Raw genomic sequence first — 20,103 nt, 5'->3', positions numbered from 1 at the left:
TACATATATTATTTATGCATATAGGGGCTGATTGCATGCTTGAAAATGGACAGGTATTTTGCTCCCAATAGTCTTGCTGCCTATTGTGGATACACAAATGGCAGAACTGAGATCTTCATGCCAAGAGCTTATGAGGTGAGAGAGCCCGTTATACATGTACTGTACGAAAGATAAATGGTGCTTAAGGATAGTCCAAATATGACTTTTCCGCATCTCCCTCTAGCCCACTTTTCTTTCTTTATTTCCATTCATCACATTCTGTCTTCTCTCATCTGGAGATGTCTTGAAACATACAGAATACAAAAGAAAGAGGTGCTCGAAATCTTATCACTGAATTCATATTTAATTGATTTAACATAAAGGTTTGGGATGTATATAGACAATTGGGTGCAATGAAATCATTTTGATCAAGTAATAATTTCATACAGAGCTGCTAAAACTTACACAGAGAGATCTTTAACAATAATACCGGTATGCAATGATGTCATCAGCAAATCCTAGCATATGGCTGAGTAATGTAATGCAACTATGTAAAAACACCTGCTGTCACAGAAAGGATTGTAGACAACCAATCACCTTACTGTTAAGAATTTCACAAAATTTAGCAACAATATTACTGTATTATGAACTTTGCTGTTGATGCTGTAAGCAGCATGTTGCTGTAAATTTACAATAGGCCTCAGAAGTTATGTCGTCATTCCAGTAAGATTTGGCAGCATTTTTGAGCCTTCTAGATCAAAAAATAAGGCTATGGGATAAATGAGTGGAGTTTTTCTAATTCCTTCAAAATAATGCATGGCATTTGGACATGTGTTTGTCTATGAAAAAAAATAAATCTTTTCTCAAATATTTTATAATCTAAAAATCGTGTCATTTAAAAAAAACAAAATACTTATGGCTAAGTGGTTATCCCACCTGTGATGACCCCTCCCACAATTACATCATCACACACAGCACTGCCATTCATGTGTGTAAACCATTTACTGTTACCCATTATAGTGTAATAAATTATGCATTTTTCTATTTTGTACAGTTGTATATATCACTGTAAATATATTTCCTGTCGTTATTGTTGCTGTTCTCATTAGTTAGCAATGCTGTAAATGTTATTTACATTGCAGTTAGCCTGGTGGCTTTCCAAGCTGGCCACAGCTACCATTAGCCAGCAAAGAAAGGACTGGAATAACTTAAGGAAATTAATAGCGAGCACAGCAACAATAACAACAATAAAGATATTTACAGAAATACATACATTTGTTTTTTTTTAATTACACAGACTTTTATGGATTATAAAAATGGGTGAAAAGCATACATTTTTTGTATACAAACATCCAAATGTCATACATTATTATAAGGAATTAGGAAAATACCATTTATTTCTCCCACAGGCCATCTATTTTTTTCACCCAGAAGTCTCAAAAATGCTAATGAAAAGAATGATGACACAACTTCTGAGGTCCGTTGGTGAAAGACGTGGAGGTGTAGCCTTGATGGACAGGGCAGTACATCCACAAAATGTTGCAGTTATTCAGTACATCACTGAATTTTTCTGACAACCAGCCAGTGTTTAAGGGTATTGGGGCATTTGGGGGTTTGTGGTCAAAAGCAATAAAATGCACTTCAAATAATTCTATATCAACTTGTACAGTGACATTTTGTTTCAGGAGGCTGTGCATATGAACAGAATAATTGAATAGATAATTTAGATAATTTAATTTAAATAATAAGCATAAATGTCTGCTTTTAAATTGTACTAGTACTTCTCCGCTTCTCAGTTATCAAGTAGCAGAAGCTCTTCATTCCCAAAGCTCATGTAATAATACTAACAAAGAAAGCAAATCCCTGGATGGCCCTATGCTACTCGCAATGTAAGCCCAGAAGGTTGTCAGAAATGTCTGTAATTATCTATATATCCTCTGTTGCAAAAAAAACTGTTTGGACTTATTGTAGACACACTAATATTTAAACCCCCAGAAAGTGAACTTCCCCATTTAAGTAGAAGGAGATCTTTACACTACAATGTGGCTATGTTTCTGAACAGGGTATGCAGTTTATACAGGGTTCCTACTTTTGGATGTAGATAGACTGTTCCATTAAGACGTTGGGGATAGAGCTTTGGACTGTTCCATTGAAATTTTAAGAAGTTGTTGTGATGTCAGTGAGTCTTTCCTTTGGAGATTTTAGAAGGTCAAGGATGTTTCCTGTGCAGTGGGGTTGCTCCATGAATGCAGTAGGGATTACAATTGGATGTTCCAATATAGGGAACTTCACATACACAGCCCTGTGTTAGGTGCCACATTATTTAAATAAAAAGGTCAGGGTGGTGTGAGTGTTCTATTGAAGATTTAAGAACGCCAAAGTGGAGTTACTGGAATGTTCCATGAGAGATTTATAAAGTTGTGAAAGGATTTATTGGGCTGTTCTATGAGGTTTTTTGGGGGGTTTAAGATGGCTATGGTGGAGTTCTGGAGTGTTAGAAGAAGGAGTAGAGTTGGAGGATCCACTGGAGATGTAGACTTTGGAGTGAAGTTAATGGAATGCTCCTTAGGAAATTTGAGGTCATGGTGGAATAGATGATACTATCCATTCATGAGATATCAATCTATTTCACACCAAATCTGCTGCTTCTTTTTGTTCTGCAGTCCACCAGCAGAGTTCTTGCTGTAGGTGACTGCACTGCTTAAACCGCTGGCACAATACTGATTGACCAAAGGTGTCATAACTATCATAACTAATCAAATGTTCTGTAATATGCGGTTGAATCTGAGTTACATTGGTGAATTTTCAGTGGGACAGGAGCTTTTCAGAAAAATTGGATGCTTCATTTCAGAGGCAAGAGCATTGCAATATAATTAAATGTTTTATATGTTGGCAGTATTGAGGGTGAGCCAATGTGCAAGGCATACTATGCATGATTTTTACCTTGAAAATATTGTAAAATAACCATGCTAAGGTTAGCACTCTGTCTTAATGCACTTTCGCCAAATTTGTCCCCCTTTTCTGTGTTTGTTATTCTGTTCGAAAATTTTCTGGGCATGACACTCTTTTCTGTGTGAGTAGCATAAAAATAGTAGAATCGTAATTGTTAGCATCATATTCATACCACACTTCCCAAATCCTCAGGAATATGTATGTGTTTCTTAATTAATTCTCCATAATGCCATCCAAAATAAAGTACTGTCTATTTGGAGTGTGATCTCCATTATATCATAATTTTTGCTATATACGTAAGGTATTTGGATTTGAGATCAAAATTAATATGAGAGAAAAAATACAGACAATCAGCTTTTATTTCATGGTATTTATAAGCATACTGTGGGCTCTATCTTACACCCGGCGCAAAGCGGCCCCAAGCGCAACGTCTTCAGACCGACGCATTGTCATTTTCCCATCCAGCGCCCACGTTGTTTAAATAGCAAATGTACTCGCGCCCATCTGAACCCCCATGGGCGTGTTGGTCTTAAAATGAGGTGTGGTCAGGCACATTGTTGGCGCATTGCCATCTTGAGGCAGTGGAAAGCGATTGCGTGATTGACCAACAAAAACCTGGTCTTAAGTCAATGGCGCAGTATTTTACTGTTATTTTAAGGGCGCATTATTAAAATAGTAATATGCGTCTACATAGGCGGGTGCACAACGCGCAATATTTTTTAAAAATATATGTCATAATGGTTTTTTATAATGTCATAATGGTTCAGAGAAGCGTTCTTTCCTACTACTTGGCAAATCTGCCATTATAATAGCAATCCACCAAGGTGCAAGGGCACCTGGTTTTTAAAGGGAATGGGAGATGACACTCTGATTGGTTTATTTCATGTTACACCTATGATTAATTAAGAGACTAAGTACAACACCTTTGAACCATGCGCCTTACTTTGCGCTCAGATTATCCGCCGTTAAACTAGCAAAAGTGGATTTGGACACGCCCTAAATGCACTTGCGCCATGTGCGTTAGACCGTGCGCTTAGATCGTTAAAATATAGCCCTGTATGTGTTTTACCATTTTACAGAAACAGCTGTTTTTGTGTTGAGTCTCCCCATTTTCAGCTGTGCAAAAGTGGATGAATTCAAAAGTAAATCACAGCAATAAAATCTAATATTTGGTTGCATATTCCTTATATGCAATAACTGCATCATGTCTACAACCCACTGACATCACCAAACATTTGGTATCTTCTTTGGCAATGCCTTTCCAGGCCTCTGCTACAATCAATTTCAGCTGATCTTTTGTTTGGGTTTCTGTCTTCAGCCTCCTCTTCAGCAAGTGAAATGCATGCTCAATTGGATTTAAAACTGGTGACTGACTTCGCCCGTCCAAAGCTTTCCACCTTTTCCCATTGACAAATGCTTTGGATGCATAGGCAGTGTGTTTGGGGTCATTGTCTTGCTGCAGGAGGAAGTGCCAGCTGATGAGATTGGAGGAATTTCTTTGTACACAGCCAGACAAAATGTGTGTCTACACTTCCAAATCCATCCTTCTGCTGCCATCTCCCATTTCATCATCAATAAAACGACTGAGCCTGTTCGAGAAGCAGTTATAGATGCCCAAGCTGTGATACACTACCTCCTCCATGTTTTACAGATAAGGTGTGCTTTAGATCATGGGCTGTTCCTTCCATTCGCCATACTTTCAGCTTTCCACTGCATTGGAAAATGTTTATTTTGGTCTTATCTGTCCATAAAACTTTGTTCCAGAACCGTTCTGGCTCACCTTTGTATTTATTTTGGCAAATTCAAATCTGGCCTTTTGATTCTTGCTGCTGATGAGAGGTTTGCATCTTGCAGTGGCTCTGCATACAGTGGCTTGTGATATTTTACAGTGGCTTGTGATATTTTCACCCCTGCTAATGCTGCTGATGTAACTGACCATTGTTTTAGAGTGGTCTTCCTTGGCTGACCTGTACAGAGTCCACTAGTGGTTTCTTCAGAATATTCCAAATTGCTTTATTTGAAATACTGCGTTTCTGTGCTATTCATCTCAGTGAGGTCTTTCAGCTTACAAATTAATTGTTTTTCAGCCATAGTCAGTTCTCTGATCTTCATGATGGTGTATGCCTTATGACTCCGAAAGCACAAATGTCCACAGATGAAAATTAAGGCTAAAACCAAGTCAAGGCACTCACTGCTCCTTATGTGCGAACAATCCACGCAGAAGGAAACACCTGAGCAACACCTGTCAGTCATCCATTAACTTTCTGAAAATGGGGGGACTAACACAAAAACATCTGTTTCTATAAGCTGCTTGTCCGTACTCATCTTTTGATCTCAAATCCAAATGCTTAAGTACATAAAAAAACGACTAATTTCACTTTACCGTTTCCATACTTTTGGAGAACACTGATATATGCACACCATAAGGAAATCCACATACTACATAGCATGTGCCTGTGTATAATCTATTTTTCTGTATGCTTCAAAATGAACAGAATGTGCTCTTTTATTTAAGTCTTTCTTTGACACATCCCATTATATAGATTTTCCCTACTGTTTTTATTTGTTAGTGTTTGTTGCATTAGAGTCATTATTTAGTGATTTATTCGAACTTTTCTTTTTTTTTAAATTAAGCCCCGTTTTCTTCATCAAATACACAAAGAAGAAATAGGAAGATAAACAAAAAACAAAAAAACTTTGGGGGTGGGCCATGAAATCAAATGATTTCATGCCCCACCCATCTACAACCATCTGTAATCCCTCTACAACTTAAGATGGATTACAACCTGCAACATTCCACCTATAATAGAAAAGGACAGAACAAGAATGTATTATGGACAGAACGTGCATGATGCAAAGAAGATAATGAACATCTGAAGAGAGAACTGTACAAAATGGGGAACAGTTTATAGAAGAATGAAAAGGGAAAAATGGCAAGCGCCAAAGGAAGCTGGTCACTTGTCAGTGTAAGAATGTATGCTTGTATATGTTTTGTGTCATGTATATGTGATGTTTTGTGTTGTCATTTATGTACCATTTTTGTTGTGTCTTCACATTCTACAGTAATATTTCTGTCTGGACCCAAGGTTTATGTGTAAGAGTATTGTTTTGTTTGTTTGTGTGTGTTTGTGTGTTTGTGTGTGTGTGTGTGTGTCTGTCTGTCTGTCTGTCTGTAATATATTTAGTTTGTGCATGTCTTGTTCAAAAGGTATCTCATCGTTATTGGTGACTAAAAACTATGCATTCTTCCATGATTAACAGTCACATTGGCTTGTTCTGTATTTAGCAACTGTGAAAGACAGAGTAACGGAATTGTATTGTACTGTAACATGGGGCTCATGACTGATTTGTAGCTTCATAGGCAATAATTAAATTAGTCCAATGCGCTGCTTAGAAGCATTTCCTTTAAAAACATTACGCAAATGATATGCTTTATTAGTGAAAATAACAGTCAGTTTATTAATTACACAGTGTGCATGCTGTACATTTCAATTTCAAATACTATCATCTCCATGGAGCCTCTCTGGTCAGGAAAAGGATTGAGCCTTTAGAACATGTGACTTGTGCTTCAGTTCCTCATTGGCTTCCTTAGATTAAGATAAATATATATAGAATGACAGTTTTGGCCCATTCCCAGCAAACAAACAGCTCACAAATTAAAGTATTGAATGCTAAAACTGAAAGTCAGCTGGACCACTAACTGCATCTCCATCATTATGTGCCTTATTGCTCTAACAGTCCAATGACTGAAAGGTTCAAAAGTAAGTACATGCTTAATTTTATCTCTTTCGTTGTGTTGTGCAATGAGGTACTATTGAACTATTGAAACAATATAATGCACAGAAGAAAAAGCTTTTTTTTGCCAATGGGATGACAATTCAAACAGGCGTTTACTGTGCATGCTTTCTGTGCTCTCTCATCCAAATATTTGCCAAACATACTGTAAATGTGTTTCACTGTGAATGACAACAAGTTGTGCTACATATTGGTAAGTTTGCAACTGAATCAAGCCTCTAGCCCTGTCTCATCATAATTATCCACTGTGTGTGACATCATAAACATTCACCAGGAAGCTGGACATTAGCTCCATACAGTACATATATTGGTCAGAGAGAACAATCACCAGATCTTTATCTGCTCTTATTAACAGACGCCTTAATGATACTGTATGTTACAAAATATGAAATGTCAGTGTATGACAACAAACTGCCAAAAGTATTTGTAGTGGTAATAACTGTTTTTGATGGTTTTGTGTGTTATTTACAGTTTGCTTAGACGTCTTCTTTTATTTGTTGAAGCCTTCAAAATCACTTATTTTACTAGAATTAATTTTTCAACCAAGTACAAGAACAAACTGATAGCTTAGTAAAACTTTGTCCTTCACGAGAATGCATGCACATAATGCATATTTTTAGAAGTGTCTTTCAATATGTTTCGGTCTTCAATATAACAGCACTTATGAAGCTGAGAAAGACATTATTTGTGTGCTATGGTACAAAATGAAACTATATCTTATGGTTGAAGTTTTAAACTATTACAACTTGAATTGATTAATTAATTAATTTCATTCCTAGTTCTATTTATTGTATGTTTTAATGAATGCATCATTCTTTTCTAACTCAATCACTAATTCTTCCTTATTTGTTCTGTTTTCCAGTGTTGAGTTTCTAAAATCCTCCTTTTCTCTAAAGAAGAAAGTATAAGATTGATCAGTTGATCATGAATTCACGGATGGAGCCTCATTACCAAGATGTGAGACACAGATCGAGGGACAGCGATGATAGGGACAGAGAAGGAATATGAAGAAAATATGAATTGTGAAGTCAGAACTGTAACCAAAGCAACCTCATGGGACTTCTGCAACTCCAGCTTCTGTGGACTTCTGTGGCAACCTGCAAACAAGCGGAAAGATCCATGGACACACTCAAAAACCAACAGCGTCCTAATGCACCACAACACTGCGAAAGCTGATTCTCACTACCACACCAACTGACTGCTGCGATGATTCCCTGAGCAAGTAACGATACTCAAATGCATCAACTGACTAAGTGACTTAAGCCCCATGACCAAACATGTAGCATCTCTGCTAACACACTGTAGCATTTGTTGGCCGAGAACAGACTGACAGACACCCTTTTAACTGACAGGATGAATAGACTGACATGGAACAACTCACTGATGCATGCGTGTCTTATCTCTGTTCCGTCCTACCCTTAAACCTATTTGCACGAGAGACTTTAGAACCAACCCTTGCCATAACAGATGAAAGTGAGATACGCACCCCTATACCTTCCACCGCTGAAAACAGGCAATATGGATTGGAAAAGGAAAAAGGTACCTAGTGTTAGAAAGTGATATGGAAAATGGACACAGAACAATGATTTTTCTCTACCACTCATTTATTCTGTCGTGAATCTGCTGGGACTTGACCCTGTGCACTCTCCATGTTCACTCATCATACTGCATCAACCAACCCTCAGTTTATTTGAGAATTAAGCTGCAAAACCCTTCTGGGACTCTTCAAAAAATCTTCCCTGGTGGATTCTCATACAGCTGAGCACATTTAGACAGAACCAAGACAGGGATACACCATCAGCATTATTTTGCAAAATAAATCAAAGTGCAATTTCTTTGGTAACAGTATCCTTAACCACTGGGAAATGAATCAACATCAAAACTGACTTCAGTTGTTCCCCTGGATTCTATGCGACTGAATACCCATCATAGCTACACAATCATAACAACCAGACTCACTTCTTACTACACTGTGCTCTTCAGTATGCCTCCCTCCACATTGCTTTCCACTCTTCAATACACTTTTTCTCTATTACTCCTCTCTATGCATTACTCCTCACCCTACATTACTCCGCTCTCTGTATTACTCCTCTGTCTGCATTACTCCTCACTCTACATTTTGCTCCTCTCTCTGCATTACCCCTCACTCTACATTTTACTCCTCTCTCTGCATTACTCCTCACCCTACATTACTCCTCTGTCTGCATTACTCTTCTCTATGCAGTACTCCTTTGTCTGTATTACTCCTCACCCTACATTACTCCTCTCTCTGCATTACTCTTCTCTATGCAGTACTCCTTTGTCTGTATTACTCCTCACCCTACATTACTCCTCTCTCTGCATTACTCCTCACCCTACATTTTACTCCTCTCTCTGAATTACTCCTCACACTACATTTTACTCCTCTCTCTGAATTACTCTACTTTCTGCATTACTCCTCTCTCTACATTACTCCTCACTCTACATTACTACTCTCTGAATTACTCCTCTCTCTGCATTACTTTTTACTCTTTTCTCTTCCATCCTTACACATTCTGTACTTTCCCCCTCAGATAAAATGGACTGTAAAAGAAAAAAAAACATCTTATATTAAGACTTGATTGCCATCAATTATTTTGTACTTACAAATTTTCAGACTTTCTATGACTCCCATCTCTCCATTTTACTTAGACAGCCTCAGTTATAAAAGGCCAATCATATTCAGACTGACCATGCTTGATAGTCTAACAAAAAACAATGAAATTGCAATACACTGGCATCTATGATAAACAAAGATTAAATATATTTCATGATGTAATTGGGGGTGTTCAGATTAAACCCAAAGACTGATGGGTATCCCAATTGTACCAAAGCTGTAACAATGGTTCTGAAAAGTAAGAGCAAGGTCTTGGCTAAGGTGATGGGGAATGGAACTTTGTGTCATTTTAAACTTATTTTTCTACCCCAAATTAATAATTGTACATTCTTACAGAAGAGATTTCCATGGTAACATTTCCCACACCATTACCAGTCTTCCATTAGTTACCATTATTTTTATAAAAACAATTATATATGATATAAGAAGATATACTAAATGTGGTACTATATATATATATATATATATATATATCCCTAGTCTGAAATAGCCCCCTACACTGTGAATTCATTGACAGTAAGTTCATTAACAGACACTTATTCAGTCAAGTATACTGCCTAGATGTTGGACCTAAGCGTGTGTTGGGAATAGAATAAAAAAAACCCAACATGTGACCGGATCCTAATTTTTAAACCATATTGGTTTTGAGAGCTATATGGAAGAATAAACAATGCACTCACCTGAGCCAATTTATCATCCATAAATAGATTGGATAAGGTCCTGTGCAAGATCACTAGAGTCTCACACATCCCAATCCCAAAGCCTTACCACATAACCTACTAAACAAAATGGACCAGGAGGCTCCCCATGGATCCAGCTTATATCATCCGTGGAAGCAAATTAGCTCATCCACCTTCACATTTTGACATAACCCAGCAATGCCCTGACCATGATACAAGTAGCACTCAACTTTGTACTTCGAATTGTGTGATGATCAGAGTCATCCAATCACCTAGCTAAGCCCATTGTCATTAAAGGTGCCCAATGACAACCTTCTCACAGCCAACACAAAAACCAATCAAAGGGCCCCAGCTTCTTCAGTGGTTCCTTTTTGAAGGCAGTACATTGAGCCAGTATGACATTGTATCTCACCTGTCCAAAATAATTATCAAATGTACTTTTTAGTCATATACCCAGGATCAGCCTTAAGCCAGCAACCTGGATAATTTAGCTAAACCATCCGTTGTGTTATATTTTGTCACAATCTATTTTAAATCAGTAATCCAATCAAACCAAGCAAACAAAAAGCATCAATCCACTGAATCAACTGTCAACAAAGATCAACTCCACCACCTCTTTGGTGAAGAAACTGAATAATCCATGTGGAGCTAATTATCCTGCTGCTAAATGGAATTTATGCATTGTTTGAAATACTCAACAAAAAAAACCCACATTTACTGCCCATAATCTCAAACAAATTAGGTTCTTGTACCATGAGCATGTGATTAACTGAATGAACTGAGGAGAATAAATAGGGGACAGACATTTCTTTCAAGGTAACAGCAATTCAATGGAACATATATACCAACCTTGTTGTAATATGTCTGCGTACAGTAAGACGGACTCACATTCGTATACTGATACTGGTCACCAGCTGAAAGACCTGCTCTGCTCTCTGCTCTCTGAATGAGAAGAAGTGTGCATTGACCTTGACAGAGAAAGACAGAGATTGGGCCCTAGAGACAAAGCGCACTATCTCCCACTAAAAGCACTGAGGTTGGCTCTGGAGAAATAGACACTTTATGAGGACACTTTAAGTCATATCAAATAAATTCAGGTTGTGAGTACTCCTCTGCATTGCTGTTTTTGCAAGGGATAGAAAGCAGTGACAAAACAGTGTGGATGGACACACTGCTCTCTCTCTCTCTCTCTCTCTCCTCTCTCTCTCTCTCTCTCTCTCTCTCTCTCTCTCTCTCTCTCTCTCTCCCCCCCCTTTTACTCTGTTCAATGTTTCTTTGTGTGACCTCTGTACAGCATTGCATGGCATGAGAAGAAGAAGAGAGAATGAGCAAGAGAAAAGGATGGAGTGAAAGAAGAATTACGAATGCCAGTGAACATATATAAAACATATATAAAATCAAATATATTTGGGGGAACACCTACACGTGGGTACTAAGAATTAAATGGTTTTTAATGCAATGCAAAATTCCTGATGTCCTACCTACCAAGCTTACCTGGCTGCCAACATCTACAATTATAATTAAAATTGTACTGGAAGTGCTTCATTGCAGAGATAACAAAAACAGAATGGATTCAAGTACTACAACGGTGATGACGTTGGTAAACAGTTGTCTTCTGCATCAAAAATGGAATATTCAGGACTGGCAAATGAAAGGGAGATAAAAAAAGGCATTGCAACTCTGAAAGGACAGAATGAACACAAAAAAACAAGAGAGAGATGAACAATTTCATAGACAAAAACAGACAAATCAAAAAAAAGAAGAAAATGCATTTTTGTTACTTTGTTTACCAGCATGACTATTCTGCATGACTTTACTTCTACAAGCCCTTACTTGAAGATGAAGGGGCTGGGAATTCAAAAAAGAACAAACTGAAGAATAAAACAGAGAAAAAAACAATATGTTATATGCAACTAAAAGGGGGGCTGAAAACAGGACTATATTAAAAAAAGAGGATCTATATTTTGTTTTTGATTAATAAAAAGGTGAATAAATAAAAAAATATCTAGGATTGCAAGATACACATCGAATTGTTTTATTAGATATATGATACAATCCCACAAAATCTGTGTACACTGCAATTAACTTTTCTTGCTCCATGTACCACTACTATCTCTTTACCTTCTATTTCTCTCACTCTATGATGGCTACTTGTTTTCTGAATTCTCTGCTCCCATCACTGGTATTTTTAAACATTGTTGCTATCATGATATCAATAGATCGACTGTCCTTTTATTGGGTTCATAACATTCTCTTTACTTTTGTTCTGTACAACCCATCAGAGGTTCCGAGGACGGTACTTCCCCAAGAGCACATTCCAAAGAAGAGTGGCAGTACTTTTGATTTTCAAATAGTTTTCCTCCGTACAGTGTCCTGCAGCTTTGCTATAGATGTCTATCTGAATTGGCAATAATAATCTGAAATATTATGATAAGGGGCAAGTTAGTTGTTTTCCATTTAACCAGAAACCTGATCAAATGTCTTTACGGGTGCCCTTGAATGGAATCACATTTGGACTTGTTCTTGGGAAAGTAGCCTGATGTTTTGTCATTTGGTGTAGACAACATAGTACAGTGGTTTCAGTTGAAAAGGGCTGTATCTGGTATTACAATGCAAAGCAATGTTTGTTCAATGAAGACATCTGATTTATTTTACGTGTCTGACAAAAAAATAACATATTTAACTAACATAAAAAATATATTTATTTTTTTCATGTTCATTACTTCTCTGCAAGCAAAAACAGAAGACAAAACAATAATGGGTGTAAAGGACTAAGGTGTATTGCTGTTGGCGCCATTCACAGATGTTGAAAATAGTGTTTGTTTTAATGAAAGCAGAGTTGCGGGGGGAAGTCAGTGGCAATCTGGAATTCAACTAAAATGTTACCTCTACAGTGCATGCACACACCAGCCGCTACCCCTCTTGAGTGTCAAATCTAAAAGCATAGCGAGATGGAAAGGATGAATTTAATACTTTGCATTTGTTTATTACATTTGAGAGTAAGCTTGCCAAGTTTATGGACAAATGTTAGCAAAAATATATGGATTGTATTCTTGGCCCACTGCCACCACTCTCCCATGTGTAGCTCAATAAGATATACTCATCCTATACATACAATAGCATTCAAAATTATTTGCACCCTTGGCAACAATAAGAAAAAAAGACTATAAAATAAACAATGCAAGTAATGACCTATCCATTTTGCTAAAAAAAAAAATCTGTTATTTCATTTGGAACAGATAGGTATGGTTAGATGAGACCAAAATTAGGCTTTTTTGGTCACACCATGCAGATCTAATCTCCCACATAGACCATGTTATTTTCCAGATATTCTACCACACCCACCCCACCCCACCCCTACTCCCCCTGCTTACTGTGTCGTTTTGAAATGTGCGCGAAGAAATAGTAACAAAGTTTACACTGTGTAAATGTTGATGAAATTTTTGCTTCAGGGATATGAATTCTCAGTGATGAGAAATATGAAAGGGTCTAGTTGTTTTGAAACATTCATGTCCATATTGTGCAGTTAGGTCATGTGCAAATATATTTTAATAAGCTATAATCATAATATTTCCCCAAACACTGCTTAGAGTGAACAAGGTGTACAAGGCCTTCCCTTTGGAGATCTTATCACAACTAGTATTTTAGTTGTGATGTCAAGGGTGGAAATATACCATAACAGAAGGTTTCCCTGCCAGTAAACCGAACTCTATAATTTGTCTACACCTTATCCTTGCCTGTATGCACTTCTATGTCAAATATTAACAGTTGTCCTGCTAATGGGGAAATGCTCGTAGTTAGAACATGGGAGAAGTCTTTGAATGGTCAGTGGCTGTAATTAGGATTTTATCATGTTATGCTGTTCCACAGACCTTAAAGCATCTATTTTGACTTGAAGAGTGGGGCCCAAGGCAAAGTGCACCCTCAGCCTGTTTTGTTCGGTGTGTTAAAGGCCCAGAGCCACTTGATCTACAGTTACAGCTGTAGACACCTCCCGGAGCAAGTCTTCAAATCAGCCCAGGCCCCTGTGCTGTCTCCCTTAGGCCTGCAAGGCTCAGAAGACTCAGTCATTGACAGAGACGGAAGTGGCCCAGGCTGTTGCAGGCATATGACTTGCCATCCCAAGATATAAAGGACAGTGTCACTCATCACAGTAAGAGCTCCACCAAGTGGTATGATTTAGGTGCCATGCCAGAATGGGAAGCTCTTTAATAAATAAAACAATAAATGGATAAATAACAACTAGGCCGGGTTCATTTATCCATTTATTTGTTATGTGTTCATTCCATTTGAGTTCTGTCTCTTAGCACCCTTGCCAAATGTGTTCATTTGTCCATTTATGATTTATGTTTCTTTGTTATTAAATACAGAATTCCACAGTTATTGTAGAAGGCACTGACCCACTTTTACAAGAGTCACGCAGATTAACATTTAGTTCACAGGCAGAATCTTGAATCTTGAATATATTCCTGAGTCAAAAATATCTATTCAATTCAATTTTCAATTAAAATTAATTTGTGTAGCACTTAAAGAGACACTGTCACAGACACACACAAAAAACAGGAAATTTGAAAATTTGGAAAGACCAGACTGAAGTTCTACTGTGTCATTGAACAAAAGACTTCATTTATAACCCCCAAAGAATTCCAGTTGATTAAAAATTATGCATTAAAATATGTTGGCATTAAAATGCACCTCTTGTACAAGATTCCTTGCATATATAACACCCAACCTGAAATAATCAATAGCCATACTGATTCACATCTCCCAATCTGTAAACAAACCTATGCATGTTCAGTTGGTCCTGGGCTCCTATCCAGAATTGAATTGGTGGTATAAAATGACATGATTTAATATTGGAAATAATTTGTTATAACATTTATATAAAGGGAAAAGAGCAGGATACTACTAGGTACTGTGGCAACTTGAATGTTTATTTTTATTTTTTTATTTTTTTTGGGCGGGGGGGTTATTGGCAATCAGTCATTTGAAATGCAAAGGGAAATTCAGATACTACTACTACTACTACTAATAATAATAATAATAATAATAATAATAATAATAATAATAATAATAATAATAATACTAATAATAATAATAATAATTGGGGTTAAAGTCACTGGGGTTGGGCCCAGGTGTTTGAAGGAAATACATGATAGTTTCAGTTATACCTACCCGTCAATTATAAATACAGGGTAAAATGTTCTATTAACTAGATCTCTGACCATTGTACACCTGTTTGTAGCATTAGAATTTACAAATGATCAGGCAAAGGTATGGGTATAGAATAATACTGAGCAAAGCAACCATGTCATTGACAGACCTTCAGGTTTTTCTAGTGACTTTTTTAGGAAGATTTACATTACATGTAGATCTTGTCTTCACTGTCCAAAGAAACATATGACCGGGGAAAGTTGGTAGTGCCTTTTGTGGGACATGTTTTAGCTGGCCAACAGACTGCCAAATTGGTTTCATTTGCTGTATTCGTAGTTGCATTTGTAGAGTGATGAGGAGCAAAGATGGATCACAAGTCCAGTACTGCAGTCCATCACAGGCCAGAAGCACAGCAGGCCTTCATACCTTTCTCCCAGAAGCCCACATGTAACAAAAACATTTTTTTTAAATCAAGCAGCATTTGTAGCATGGGTGTAAGACTAAAGGTTCAGTATACTAAGATTTTTTCGTAGTATTTTTCCAGTCTTTATCTTTTCTTTCCACTAATGTCTTACTTTTTCAACAATTAACATCTTTGTGTGTACACTTTTCTTCTTTTCCTTTAATTATAAAGTATAACCCAATCCAGCTTATTGCCAGACACCTTGCAAGGGCGCTTCACGCTGACTGGTCAATTTGGAGAGATAATGTCATTTTGATGAGCAGGCAAACGGACAAGTGCTAAATATGGGTGTCTGTGGGAGTGTGATGCTGTTCATGTAGCCTCTCGGCCCGTTTCAAGAAGGGAGAGAGATTTCCTTTGAGGATGGTAGAGCCAGTGGCTGCTTTAAAAAAAGAGCATGGTATTCAGCTGACCAAATCCAAGCTTAATTTATGTAACATCATTGCTTTAAATAGACTAATTAGCACTGTTTTTGGTAATAACCTGGCCTGGACTAGGTTATGTCTCATTTCCTGTTGTCATATGTTTTAATTTTATCTGTATTTTTATCATTGTACTGATCTGCAATCCTTCTACCTTTCTTTCATTATTTATTTTCTTCTCAAACTCTCTTCTCTCTTTCCTTAACATACTTAAAGTTTGGCACAAAATGTTCAGACTCATTTGATGTAGCACACACTCACACATACATATGCATGCACACAAATGCTAACACTCAAACACAAGCATATACACACATGGTTGTGGAAAGAAAGGTGAGAGAGATGTTGGGGAATAGGATGGCATTCGTATAAAATGACTATGGGACAGAGAAAGAGAGAGAGAAACAAGGAAAGACATGAGGAATTCACACTGCCCAAAACCAGTTTTGTAGAAAACTGCACAGTCCTGGTTAAATGTAAAAATAGCCTGTCCTATGGATTAAATGGTGGTTCCACTGTCAGAGCAATAATTAGCTAGTTAAAACCCTGCCCAGCTTTTCTGCAGCAGATTTTTTCACTGGATTTCTTTTTTTTTTTTTTTTGGTCCCAATGTTTATTTAGGGGCACTCTCATCCATATACACAAACTGAATAGGTATTGCATCCATCTGGATACTGTGCTTGATTTTGAATGAATTGCAAGACTGCAAGTTTTGTCATTGAATATGTATCTATGCAGGATCGTGCTGTACATAGGACTGAGACTGGACCAGACTTTAGCTGAAGCTCATTGAAGGCAAAACCCCCTTGAAAATAATGTCAGTAGCATCAGCTAGTATCTTTACTTGAAGTCAAACACAGAACATATCAGGGGAGTTGGTTTTAGAATTTGCTGGTAATTAGTGCTATTTTCTCTCTCTCTTTTTTTCTACCTAACATTCCTCTCTCCAAGCCCACATTTTTCATGTGCCTCTCTTTTTCTCCCTCCTTCACCAGTAAGGTATTTTTGTATCTCTTGCTCTCACTTTTTCCCACATATTGTTATAACGTTGAATAACGCATGTCAAAAAAATGAAAAGCCAGAATGAAGTCATTCTTTTTCACTCTTTTTCTGTGTTGATCTTGTTCTCTATTGCAATGATGATGAAAGGTCATGTCTTAGAAACAGTACATGTACTTATTTTAGCTTACTGTTATTGTGTATTGTTTGGGTCATAATCATTGCAGTTGATATTATTATCATCATTGTCATTATTTATGAATCATCATTTTGTGGTTTTGTTCTGTTTTGGTTTTCTTAGTCATCTTGCTGTATATGTAGAAGCAAACTTTGGTGACCTTTGTTTAAAGATACTTCATTACACCACTATAAAATAGAATATATTAGAAATGATTATAATTATTATATTATTCACATCAGCAGTATTATATGCTATTTGCTTTGTGAGAACAAATATTAATGTGAGTACAGATATCCCAGGCTTATTGTGTGAGCCTGATACAGAGTTAACTAATTCTTCTTGAATACCTACATTTCTTAAGACAGAGGGCAAGTACTAAACTGATGTTGCCCAATGGTTCAGTTTCATGAACCAGTTGAATGTGAATTTTACTTTCAAAATGTGGGATTTAACAAACTGGTTTTCTAGACAAATGGATGCTTTCCTGTATGTCTGATATATATTATATACAGTATATATATATATATATATATATATATATATGTGTGTGTGTGTGTGTGTGTGTGTATATATATATATATATATATATATATATATGTCAGCAACATTGCAACATGTGGATTGTTAGTGTGTTCATCCTCATCATGTGCCTGTAGTCCTGGTTCTTGTTCACCTTACCCTGTATCTCGTAGGTAGATGATATACACACATAGCTCGGGAGCCTGGAACAGTCTCCAATTCAAAATTAAATTTCATGTGCATGATCACAAAGGCAAATTATAAAACATTATAGTCTCCCTTTTGAATTTTGTTTTCATAGCGTGTGTGTATGTCAATCTAGTTATTTAAGTTTGTTTTAATTTATATACTTGAAGTGATGATAAACTCTGCATTCCCACTCCTGGTATTGTACTTATGTGTTTTCCATTGCAGATATTACTGATAATGATGATAATGATCACAGATAATTACAATTTTTAATTAATTTCTATGCTGTTAACTTTATGCAGAATACATGAGCAACTTAACAGGAAATATGTGTGTTGGTGTGTGCATATATCATTGCAATTGCAAAGGTCACTCACAAACTTAAACACACACTTTGCTTAGTAGCTTAGCAAAAAAACTCTCACAAACACCAACATACACACTGTACACACATAGAGGTGTGTAGTAAGTACACACTATGCTACAACCCTGGAAAAAACATGGAAGGGGGAGAAAAGGGGGTCACAGGAACGCACGGGATTGTCTGACGTTGGACTTTTAAAATGTCAAAACAATTCAAAAAAAGGATCAGCTGTATAAAATATATTTCAATGGAATGTTTATTTATCTTTTTATATTTTTGAAACTGTGTAAAGAAAAAATGTTAATAAAAATAATTTAATGAAGTTTGTGGAAAATGACACTTTAAAATGTTATATTATTAAAAATATGAAAGACTGAATGTGAATGCTATCTTACCAGAACAACACTTCCCCATTGCAGATAGGATGAAAAAAATAAAACAATAAAAAACAAAATTACCAAAAAAGTAAAATTTGAAGAAAAAAATCTAAAGAAAACATCATCAAAAAATCAATAAAAATCACAAAAGCTTCTGCTGTATTTTTTAAATATGTGTCCAGTGTGTCCTTTATAACTGTATGAATCTTTGCATACATATATTAGCAGGGCAAGAACCACAAGAGTACATTATTATTATTTATTCATTTTAATTATTGGTGCTGTTGTTGTTGTTGTTCATTATTGACTCTTGTTTTCTTGTTTTAATTAGATGCTGAGTTTGAAATTTGAAGAGGGCAATGGCCTAAATTAGTGGTGTCCAACAGCACATGAATCAGCTACAATATTGTGGGCAAATTTGTCCTTAGGGCTGCTGCTCTGTTCTTGTATATCAGGAGAACAGTTGTTTCTGAGATGCAGGAGCCACCACGTCTGATGCCACAGTCAAATTTGCTTAGATCACACGTCTAGCCCAATCTAACGTTTGGTCGAAAAACAACTAAAACTCTCCAACCTGGCCAGAATACTTTATACATTGAGTTGCAGCCACATGACTTGCTGTTTGGTGGAACAGGATATTTGTTTTTATGAGCACTCATTGGCCACGTTGTAAGGTACACTGTGACGTATCTAATACTGGGTAGGACCCCCTTTTACCTCCTGAACAACCTGAAATCTTTGTGGCATAGATTCAACATGGTGGTGGAAACATTCCTTAGGGATTTGGTCCATGCTGACTTGATAACATCATGCAGTTCCCACAGATCTCACACATTCATGCTGCAAACATCCTGTTCCACCTCATCCCAAAGATGCTCTTATGGTTTGAGATACGGGGACTGTGAAAACCATTGGAGTTAACTGAAGTCACTCCCATGTTCATGGAACCAGTTGAGATGATGCGTGCTTTGTGACAGTGTGCATTATCCTGCTGGAGGTATACATTTGAAATAGGGTAGGCTGTGGCTATAAAGGGATGCACATGGTCAGCAATAAGGCTTAGGTATGCTGTGGCATTCAAATTATGCTCAATTGGTATGTGTGTTAAGAATGTGCGCCAAGAAAACATTCCCCACACTATTACACTATTACCACCAACCTGTATCATTGACACAAGGCAGTGCTGGATCCATGGATTCATGTTGTTTACAACGAAGTGTGACCCACCCATCTGTACGTCAAATCAGAAATACAGATTCATCAGACCGGGCAACGTTTTTCCAATCTTCAGTTGTTCAGTTTTGGTGATCACATGCCCAGTGTAGCCTCATCTTCCTGTTCTTTGCTGACAGGAGTGGAATCTGACGTGGTCTTCTGTTGCTGTAGCCCATCCA

At 37.0% G+C, this 20,103-nt stretch overlaps 1 protein-coding gene across 2 annotated transcripts in view; it reads left to right on the top strand.

The window, feature by feature from the left end:
• LOC135248016 (potassium voltage-gated channel subfamily C member 1-like) overlaps window positions 1–18,404 on the top strand; it is an 80,334-nt gene extending 61,930 nt beyond the window's left edge. For both annotated transcript variants that reach the window (XR_010328353.1, XM_064322102.1), the window contains one exon: window positions 7,589–18,404. Coding sequence is in view for 1 of the 2 variants with exons in the window: in XM_064322102.1 (XP_064178172.1) it covers window positions 7,589–7,602 (14 nt within the window). In the remaining variant the exon portion in view is untranslated. The remainder of the gene's footprint in view (window positions 1–7,588) is intronic.
• Window positions 18,405–20,103: the final 1,699 nt, after the last annotated feature.

Source organism: Anguilla rostrata, chromosome 2 (assembly GCF_018555375.3).
Source record: "Anguilla rostrata isolate EN2019 chromosome 2, ASM1855537v3, whole genome shotgun sequence".
Taxonomy (NCBI): domain Eukaryota; kingdom Metazoa; phylum Chordata; class Actinopteri; order Anguilliformes; family Anguillidae; genus Anguilla; species Anguilla rostrata.
This window is presented reverse-complemented; position numbering and strand designations above follow the sequence as displayed.